At 39.4% G+C, this 10,546-nt stretch overlaps 1 protein-coding gene and 1 long non-coding RNA gene across 4 annotated transcripts in view; one reads left to right on the top strand and one right to left on the bottom strand.

Moving 5' to 3' along the window:
* Positions 1–6,858: 6,858 nt before the first annotated feature.
* ITGA6 (integrin subunit alpha 6) overlaps positions 6,859–10,546 on the bottom strand; it is an 80,956-nt gene continuing 77,268 nt past the window's right edge. For all 3 annotated transcript variants that reach the window (XM_017538225.2, XM_017538224.2, XM_037741902.1), the window contains one exon: positions 6,859–9,041. Coding sequence is in view for 2 of the 3 variants with exons in the window: in XM_017538224.2 (XP_017393713.1) it covers positions 8,880–9,041 (162 nt within the window). In the remaining variant the exon portion in view is untranslated. The remainder of the gene's footprint in view (positions 9,042–10,546) is intronic.
* On the top strand, positions 9,041–9,869 carry LOC108310982. Its single transcript, XR_001827998.2, has 2 exons — positions 9,041–9,477; positions 9,510–9,869. It is a non-coding gene; the product is annotated as an uncharacterized LOC108310982 (long non-coding RNA).

The raw sequence follows: 10,546 nt of genomic DNA, 5'->3' as shown, positions 1-10,546 counted from the left end.
GATGTCAGCTCACTGCAATCTCTACCTCCTGGGTTCAAGTGATTCTCCTGCCTCAGCCTCCCAAATAGCTGGGATTACAGTCACATGCCACCATGCCCAGCTAATTTTTTATGTTTTTAGTAGAGACAGTATTCACAGTGTTGTCCAGGCTGGTCTCAAACTCCTGACCTTAGGTGACCCACCCATCTCAGCCTTCCAAAGTGCTTGGATTATAAGCATAAGCCACTGCACCCAGGCTAGAAAGGTCTTAATAAGGTTCAGGAGGTTAGGCAGAAGCCTAATAAGAACCCCTCAGAATTCTTGGAATGGGTATTTAAAGTGTACAGATGGTATACAGATATTGATCTAGAAGTACCAACAAATGGTAAATACGACCTTTATCAGTGAAAGAAAGTGCTCCTGGCATTTGGAGAAAGCTGGAGGAGATGGATGGTACATGTCCCTGTCCCAGTAATAGAGATTGCCTTTAGGGTGTTTGCCAGTCCAGATAATTTTTAAAATGGAACAATGAAAGATGAAACATCAGGCTAACCTTCTGGCTGTGGCTCTGATTCTAGGGGTCCCAGGACCACAGTGTGAATTTCCTTTAAATGCTCCAACCCAGGTAGGACCCCCACTGAGCCCAAACCAACAAAGGGGGACACCCCACTGTAGGTCCCAACCAATGCACTTATTACAAGCTAGAAGGGCACTGGAGAAAAGTCTATCCACACTCCAAATAAAGAACAATGTTAGGAAAAACCTCCTCCCTGTTCACCAGATGCTGGGAATAGCTGAGAGGTCTGAGGTTAAAGATATCTAGGATAAGGACCAGGAATGATGGGGCCCTGGGGTTGCTCCTGACCCAAGCAACACCCTCCATTCCCACATGGAGTCCCAGGTCATGATGACAGTGGGGAATCAACTTTTTGACTTTTTGGTGGACAGTGTGGCTAGTTACTTGGTGATAAATACCTGGCTGTCTAAACTCTTCAGAAACTGTTAAAGTGTCCAAGGTCTTTGGAAAAACCTTAACAAGACCATCCTCCAACCCTTAGAATGTCAGTTGGGCCAAGCCACCTGAAGCACAGCTTCCTGTATATGCCTGAATGTTCCATTCCTCCATTCCTCTGCTAGGATGTGAATTCCTAACTAAAGTATATGCCAAAGTTACTTTCAATCCACTATGAGTAAATATTGTGGTACCCTCCAGCATAAGCATGTGCATAAGCAGGCTGCCATGTGACAGCTCAAAGACTCTGAACCTGCTGTCATTCCTGAGGAGATACTTAAAGAGCTAAGTCTGGAAGCAGGGGCAGATGGGAGACCAGGAAGGGCCAGAACAGCTGTCACAGTACAAGTCAAGGTACAGGTGGGAACAATGCAGCCATGCTTAAAACAATCCCTGTTAAGCCAACAAGTGAGAAGGGACATCCAAACTCTGCCGTGTGCTTTCCTTCAGTTAGGACTCATTAGGCCTTACTGGTTCTCATATAGCACACCTATTCTGCTGGTTCAGAAGTTTGGGACTAAGAAACATAGATTTGTTCAGGACTTGAGGGCTATCAATAAAATTGTAAAAGATATCTACTCAGTGGTCCCCATCCTTATACTTTTTTTTAAATTGTACTTTAAGCTCTGGGGTACATGTACACATCCTGCAGGACTGTTGCATAGGTACACACATGCCATAGTGGTTTGCTGTCTCCATCCCTCCATCACCTACATCAAGCTTTTCTCCCAGTGTTATCGCTCCCCAACCTACCCACCCCCACCCCGCTACTGTCCCTCCCCTCCCCTGCCCCAACCCCCCTGAACTACCCCCATGTGTGATGTTCCCCTCCTTGTGCCCACGTGTTCTCATTGTTCATCACCCACCTATGAGTGAAAACATGCAGTGTTTGGCTTTCTGTTCTATCAGTTTGCTGAGAATGATGGTTTCCAGATTTATCCATGTCCCTTTAAAGGACGTGAACTCATCCTTTTTTATGGCTGCATAATATTCCTTGGTGAATATGTGCCACATTTTCCCAGTCCAGTCTATCATTGATGGACATTTGGGTTCGTTCCAAGTCTTTGCTATTGTAAACAGTGCTGCAATGAACATGTGTGCATGTGCCTTTATAATAGAACAATTTATAATCCTTTGGTTATATACCTAGTAATGGGATTGCTGGTTCAAATGGTATTTCTAGTTCTAGATCCTTGAGGAATTGCCACACTGTCTTCCACAATAGTTGAACTAATTTACACTCCCACCAACAGTGTAAAAGTGTTCCTGTTCTCCACATCCTCTCCAGCATCTGTCTCCTGATTTAATGATCACCATTTTAACTGGCACAAGATAGTATCTCAATGTGGTTTTGATTTGCATTTCTCTAATGACTAGTGATGATGATCATTTCTTGTTTGTTGGCCTTATAAATGTCTTCTTTTGAAAAGTGTCTGTTCATATCCTTTGCCCACTTTGGAATGGGTTTGTTTTTTTTTTCTTGTAAATCTGCTTTAGTTCTTAATCTACTATCATAGATTCTGGATATTAGCTCTTTGTCAGATGGGTAGCTTGCAGAAATTTTTGCCCATTCTGTTGGTTGCTGGTTCACCCTAGTGATTGTTTCTTTTGCTGTGCAGAAACTCTTGAGTTTAATTAGGTCCCATTTTTCTATTTTGGCTTTTGTTGCCATTGCTTTTGTTGTTTTAGTCATGAAGTCCTTGCCTGTGCTTGTGTCCTGAATGGTATTGCCTAGGTTTTCTTCTAGGGTTTTTATGATGTTAGGTCTTATGTTTAAATATTTAACCCATCTGGAGTTTAGTATAAGGTGTAAGGAAGGGATCCAGCTTCAGCTTTCTGCATATAGCTAGCTAGTTTTCCCAACACCATTTATTAAACAAGGAATCCTTTCCCCATTCCTTGTTTTTGTCAGGTTTGTCAAAGATCAGATGGTTGTAGATGTGTGTCATTACTTCCAAGTTCTCTGTTCTGTTCCGTTGGTCTATATCTCTGTATTGGTACCAGTACCATGCTGTTTTGATTGCTGTAGCCTTGTAGTGTAGTTTGAAGTCAGGTAGTGTGATGCCTCCAACTTTGTTCCTTTTTCTTAGGATTGTCTTGGCTATGTGGGCTTTTTTGGTTCTATATGAAGTTTAAGGTGTTTTTTCCAGTTCTGTGAAGAAGGTCAATGGTAGCTTGATGGAATAGCATTGAATCTGTAAATTACTTTGGGCTGTATAGCCATTTTATGATATTGATTATTCCTAACCATGAACATGGAATGTTTTTCCATCTGTTTGTGTCCTCTCTTATTTCCTTGAGCAGTGGTTTGTAATTCTCCTTGAAGAGGTCCTTGACATGCTTTGTTAGTTATATTCCTAGGTATTTTATTCTCTGGAGCTATTGTGAATGGAAGTTCACTCATGATTTGGTTTTTTTGTTTGTTATTGGTGTATGGGAATGCTTGTGATTTTATTTTATAGGCCAAGAAACTGGGCACAGAGATATCAGTAACCCACCCAAAGTTACATTCTAAGAGGTGAAGCTAATTCACACTCACAGTGTGGCTCCAGAGCCATGCCCTTATGCACTGTTTAGCTGCCTCCATGCCCATGGCAAATGCACCTCTAGCGTCTCAGCTCCTGTTACTGGTGCAGTGAAAGTACCACAAACAGGAACAAGGCATTCCACACAGTGAGCATATTATTTTGATAAATATTCATGACATCCAGTAATCTCTAAAGCAGTTCTCAATCCTGGCTGCACTTTACAAGTCAGCTGGGGAGCTTTAGGCAGCGCTAAGCTAATGCCCTCGGTCTCACACTCGATTCTCATATAGTCAGTGTGGCAGATTGTCCAGCCATCAGGATTTAAAAAATATGTATGTATTTCCTTGGTGATCTAAATGTGTAGACCAGGTTGAGAATGACTGAATCTTCGGGGAATGTGGTTGTTGTAGGGGCAAGTTTCGCCCACAAAGGATTAGGTATTGACTTTATTTTTATTTTTTTGAGACAGAGTTTTGCTCTTGTTGCCCAGGCTGGAGTGCAGTGGCGCAATGTTGGCTCACTACATCCTCTGCCTCCCTATTCTCCTGCCTCAGTGTCCCAAGTAGCTGGGATTACAGACATGTGCCAGCACTCCTGGCTGATTTTTTAATATTTAGTAGAGATGCGGTTTCACCATTTGGTCAGGCTGGTCTCGAGCTGACCTCAGATGATCCGCCTGCCTCGGCCTCCCAAAGTGCTGGGATTAGAGGTGTGAGCCACCGCACCCAGCCAGGTATTGAATTTATATGTCAACCATTCATATCTTAATTCAAGGGTTTAGATTCTGCTACCTATAAAGTGAATTCACTTATGCTTGTCAATACCATCTGTAGTTTTAGATTATATGCTTCCTATAAAAGGTCAGAGCCAATGTCTTATGTATATCCCCAGAGCCTAATTTAACATCCCTAAACATCTGTTTACTTCCAAATGGAAAATAGTGATTAAACCACATCCCTTTCAACATTAATGGGAGCTTAACACTCACTTAAATCTTATTGGTGAACTGAAAACTTAATTGCTAGGCTTTGAGATAACAAAGACAGCACACTCTGACCCTGTAGTTTGAGATTTTTGACAGATGTTTTAGAAGGCTGAATAGTAAGAAATTTATCTGACTTCTAGCATGGAACTGTGATTATTATCACAGTGCCTATGACCCCAGCACAGGCAGCATAACTGAGAAATGGCTCCAGGACAAGGGCAAGAGAAAACTGAGGCACTTATGCTTTGCTGGCTGCTACAGAAATTGCACTTGACCACTTGACTCCCTCACTCTGGTGTAATCGTCAGCCATTACCTGTTAGTTTTGCCCTTTGTGGTACCTGGTCCACCCGCACTGGGCCACACCAGTTTCCTTCCTCTGGTTTTTTATAGTTTGTTTACCCTAAGTCAGGATTTGGCTACGAATCCCCTCATGATTTTCCTCCTAGATGAGATCTGTTGGTAGCACTTTCTCAGACCTGGCCTCAGCTACTAGTGTACAGCTCTCCCATCTTCCAACAGCTGGATGAGATGCCTTTTGGAGCTGGCAAAACCTGTTTTAAGGTACAGGAGAGAAAAAGCATTTATTGGCTACTGACTGTAATCATAACTACGGGAAGAACAGATGCCCACTAGCATGCAATAGCCACTCTTTTGAAATCATTCTGAAGTTCCTTTTCTCCATCTCTTTGACCCTTGCCTTCAATGTGGTTAGACCCTGTCTCTTGGTCTTGAGGAACTGCCTTTAATCATTACATTACGTTATCCAAGTTGATCAAACAATTCTTCAACATTTGTATTCTCAGCCCGTGGACGTACTTATGTGGAACCCAACCACCAACAGCGACACTTTCCCTCCTTGAAAACAAGTCTTTCAATCCCTGTTTGTCTTCCCACATTGTCCTATTGTGGGTTAGTGTGCTACAGACCAGTTTCTCATTAAGATGTTTTTATTTAGGGTAGAAGGCTTGATCTTATCCTTACTTCCCTGGTTTGGACAGTTTTTTAAAGACAGGATCTCACCATTGCCCAGGCTAGAGTACAGTGGCACAATCATAGCTCACTGCAGCCTCAAACTCCTGGGCTCAAGCAGTCCTCCCACCTCAGCCTCCTGAGCGGCTGGGACTACAGGTGCACACCACCACAACTGGCTAAGTTTTAAATTTTTTGTAGAGATGGGGTCTCGTCATGTTGCCCAAACTGATCTCAACTTGTGTTCTCAAGGATCCTCAGCCTCCGAGAGTGCTGAGATTACATGCATGAGCCACCATGGCTGGCAGGGTAGACAATTTTTAAAGCACTCCCCACCTATACTATACCACATGCTAGAATATTCTCAGCCACAAGGGAAAAGCATAAGCCGTAACTATGCATGACACTGAATTTGCAGCAACTAATTTGCAACCAATAATGAAGTATCAATGTTTGCAGTGATTTCCTCTATGAATCCAAATAGATCCAGGGATAACCATGTAGTAATACCACTATCGCTGGTAGGCATTCTATATTTTTTGAGAGGAAACACTTACCTTGTGTTGGAATCACAGGCAGTGTGACTGGATGGGCCATGACTTCAGTCTGTGTCATTTATGCCATAGCCCTAGTCAAACCACAGCTAAGCTCAATGAGGTTATGATTACATATTGTACTGATTTAATCTGGGTATATCCGATAGGTGAACTGGGGCTAAAAATGTTCATAGCCGCTGGCCCAAATCATTAACAAATACCAATCACATATTTCTTTGGGTGATAATACCTGTTTGATCTTCAAAGAACCAAGAAGACTAAGATTTTATGTAAAGTCAAGTATAGTGGAAAGCTATTACCTAATACAGTGGACATTTATTCAGGCCAGGGCACACTATATTGTCTAGGCATTATATATGTATATATTTTTTATTTGGTTGTATTGGGCTGTGATAATCCAGCTAGAAAAGTTTCATAAAACTGCTCAAATCTAAATGAAATCTTTTGCTAAAGAAAATATTTTGACAGTTAATTCTGCCAAACCAGTCCTGGTGATTAATATACATGTCACAACTGGTCTGCTCTCATGTGTTCTAAGAAGGAAGCAGCTTAGCAATTAGAACTTTTTTTAATGCCTTGTTATCATTGCTAAGTAATACCTTATCCTCATAAGCACAGGTATTGAAGTGAAAGATTCAATGCAAAGATAACTCCCAATTTGCAGGTTCTTAAATACCTATAGGTTTTTTACTTATAAAGTAGTAAAATTAAAGACACGAGCATCAACTAAACAGCAAAAAGAGAAAACCCTCAATCCCATTGCTTTGGCACTAATATCTTTGGCTGATCTGAGATTACATAAGACACTAAAAAAATTGAACTTTGGTTTGATGAAATAAACAGAAAGACAATTCAGGTTGTCACTTATAATTTTAAAGTTTGCTTCACATATACAATGCTGTGTTTTGAAACAATGAACACGTTCATAAAAAATTTATTTCATACTTTTATACAAATATCCACAGGTAATTTTTAATCATGAAATAATTTTACAATGCTAGTTAGTATAAAAATGTATCAAATGCACACGGACCAGTGACTTGACTTGAGATGACATTTTTAACAACTGTACACACCGTAACATCCTTGTTTCTTTGTTGAATCCCCCCTCCCAACACCCTTTCAAGGACATTCACTTTTTTTGTTTTTTATAACACAGGTCTAAAAACACTGTCAAAATATCAGCTCCTTAGCAATCTAAACATATTAGGGACACAAATTCCCCAAGCAAGAAACTGAGACTTTAAACACTGTTATAACCTGTTTTACAGAAACATTTGTAAACAAAATGTAGTTTGTAAAACTATTTTTGTGAATAAGAAGTCCAAAGTACAACCAAAACAACGTCCTTAGTATCTTAAGGTTTAAGATTTCTGAACTGTTTTTTTTTTTTTCTTTTCCAAAACACAGACACTGCTTATACTATATCCAAAACAAATTAGCACCTGTTTGCTGCTGCTCCCCATATCACTTATCTATACGTTCAATAGAGACTGAATAGAGTAGTAATAATTCTACCCCCTGCCATTTTTACAATTAAAACAAACAATTTAAAGTTCTTATTAAATTAGCCCCAAAGTAATTTGGGGAATAAAAATAGGGGAGGAAACAAAACAAAAAATAGAACATCGACTCACTGATTAAATGGTTCCAGTAACATTTAACAACATGAAAGCCATGATGCTCTGACTAGAATCACTGTTTTGGTAGCAGATACTCATTCAGTAGTCTTATACTGGATCGGTTTGGATCCACCATAGGCACTCACCATTTCTTTCAAGTCCTGAATATGCAGTATTTGCAGCAGTGAGTAAACTGCACTAGAGTTCAGTGAACAAACCCACTTTCTCCTTGAATTCCTGAATATTATAGTATGAAATCCAGAGACATCACACAGTGTTCTAAACTAAAAATCCAATGCCTGAAATAATTAAACATCTTTACAGTTATAATTATACTTCTTAAACCTTTTGGGTTGTGGGGTGGAGGCTGTCATGAAGGAGAGGTTTTAATTTGAAGTTACTAAAACAACTCTCTGGTACATTGATAAAGATTTTCTTTTTGTAGTAAATAACTTAGGTCAAAGTGATGACCTCCCATGCTCTGATTGCTTAAACCAACCTGAAGGGTAAGTTGGAGACTCTTTGGCCTGTTAGTCAGTAACAAAATGGTTTGTAAAGAAAAAGAAAAAATAAATACCATATACAAATAAGTATAACTAGCATTCAAGTGTGTTGCACCTGTGTGTTTTAGTGAAAGGGGGAATGAAACCTGTATGCATTTGACGTGAGCAAGTATTCACGCAGCTAGGAAACAGGAAAAGACGGCAGCATGGCAACATCACCTTCTATTGCACATTTAGTTTAAGACAGAGCTTTACATTGAAATACAACTACCCCAATGGCGTAGTCTTGTAATGTGAGATAGCTAACGTGAAGGATGTCTGCCACAGCAGTCCCGGGGTTAGGACAGCCACTCTGTTAGTGCAGGTGAGTGTAGGTCCCTTCCTCAGCTACACTATCTGGAGGATGTCACCTGAGTGCAACTGAGCAGGCCCTTTCCCAGCACATGTAAGTCAGCCACACCAAAAACAAAGGCAACCCAGAACGTTAAATTAAGGCAGTTAATGAAAAATCCATTCCAACAGTTTTAAATTTGGCTGTGCAAAACAGGAGCCTTAGGCTACATAACAATATCCACAGTTAAAACTGTAGGTTCGTACTATGTGTAGTCACCCTGAATTCGGTCCTCAGGGATTGAGCAGGCTTTTAAATCCAAATTGAATTTCTGAGTTGGAAAAAGCAGTTTGGGTACTGTGAAGCATTTTTTTTTTTTTTAAGAGCCCCCCTATGAGTAGCTTTCATTTTCATTCCACTTTGTGATCCACTGTTTTTTTTCAAGATTATCAATATACTTTTCATCTTTGATCTCTCGCTCTTCTTTCCGGATCCTTACGGCATGGTATCGGGGAACACTGTCATCGTACCTAGAGCGTTTAAAGAATCCACACTGGAGGAGGAGGAGAAAGAGAAATTAATTAATCTCACAAAGAAGCAGGTGCACTAAATAGGAATGTCTAAGCTTTCTGTTCAGCTATGTTTACCTTTGGACTAAAGGGAAAAGACACGGTTTTCTTTTAAGAAAGAATAAGAGGTTGAAATGAAATAAGAGCCAGTGGGGATCAACGGAAGAGAAGAACCGCTGTAAAACAGGAAGAAAAGTCCATTTTCATCTTCTCTTTACATTTTGTAACAATGTAGGCTACCTCTTTACTAACAAGATTTTATGAAAACAGTGCTTCCATATTTAAAAGTAATGACAATATTATATGTAAAAGACCTAATTATCAGATTAGAATATCATTTTAGGAATAATTTTTTAAAGGCATAAACCAAAGATCATTTCATGCCCCTCTCCCACTACTAAAATGCAAATCATGCCACAAGTATTTTTCAAATTACTATTTGAATATGCCAGTGTTCCAACAGGTCAATTTAATAATCTTTTTCTCTCCTTTGAGGCTCTAGTATACATATCACTTCTCCTATTAGGTAGGAGGTAATTTATGTCACCTGGATTTGCTGGTGTGCTTCTAATTAAGCTATTTCATTAATAAATCACATAGTAACTGTGTCCTGCAATAAAAATCATGTGCTGCATAGGACCTGAGAAATGTATCACTATGCTGAATTTCAGATGACACCCTAATTTCTCTTGCAAAAACACATTTACCTTTAAATTGTTCATGTGTACATGTGTGTATATATTTCACTTAAATATCCAATCTGATCCAAAGTATATTTTTACTGAGATAGCTGAATAAATTTGAATTGAGATTAAATTTTTAATGAATTTTTTAAAAAGTGTTTAAAATGCAGTTTAAAAGAATGAGAAAGATATTAATGGCTGATAAATGTCCTGTTACTGTTGATGTCACATAATAAACACATTAATTTTGAATGATGTTATAAAAATGCCATGGGACAAGATAAAATTACATGCATAGTTATCACTAAATCAGTAGGCAAAATGGACTAAGGTATTTTGTTCCAGGTTATTACTACATGGATTTATTATTCTATGCAAAAAAAAAAGGGGGGGCCAAAGTACTTATATATTTATTACAAAATATGACTGCTGCCTGCCCCATTTAAACAAAGAAGGAAATTAAGGGTGATGATAATGTAAAGCTGAAATGGCAATATTGTGGTTCACTGTGACAGTGCCATGGAAAGGGATTACAGGAGTAATTCTGTCCTCTCATGCCCACATAAATGGTGAAAGGAATCACCAGCAATTCCTATTTCCATGGATTCACAAATAAGGGAAACAAATTTAAAATCAACTGAGACTCAAGGTTGGATAAAATCTTTGGATACATGAAACATGGTCAAACTCCATCACAACATATCGCAATAAAAACTGTTGAGGGCATTTCTGTACTAGAATTTTTATATGTAAGGTAACTTTGGTAGAGAGTCATCTTCTAAAGTTGGCCACAAAGCCCGTCATGC

This window comes from Cebus imitator, unplaced genomic scaffold (assembly GCF_001604975.1).
Source record: "Cebus imitator isolate Cc_AM_T3 unplaced genomic scaffold, Cebus_imitator-1.0 Scaffold110, whole genome shotgun sequence".
In the NCBI taxonomy this organism is placed as follows: Eukaryota; Metazoa; Chordata; class Mammalia; order Primates; family Cebidae; genus Cebus; species Cebus imitator.
This window is presented reverse-complemented; position numbering and strand designations above follow the sequence as displayed.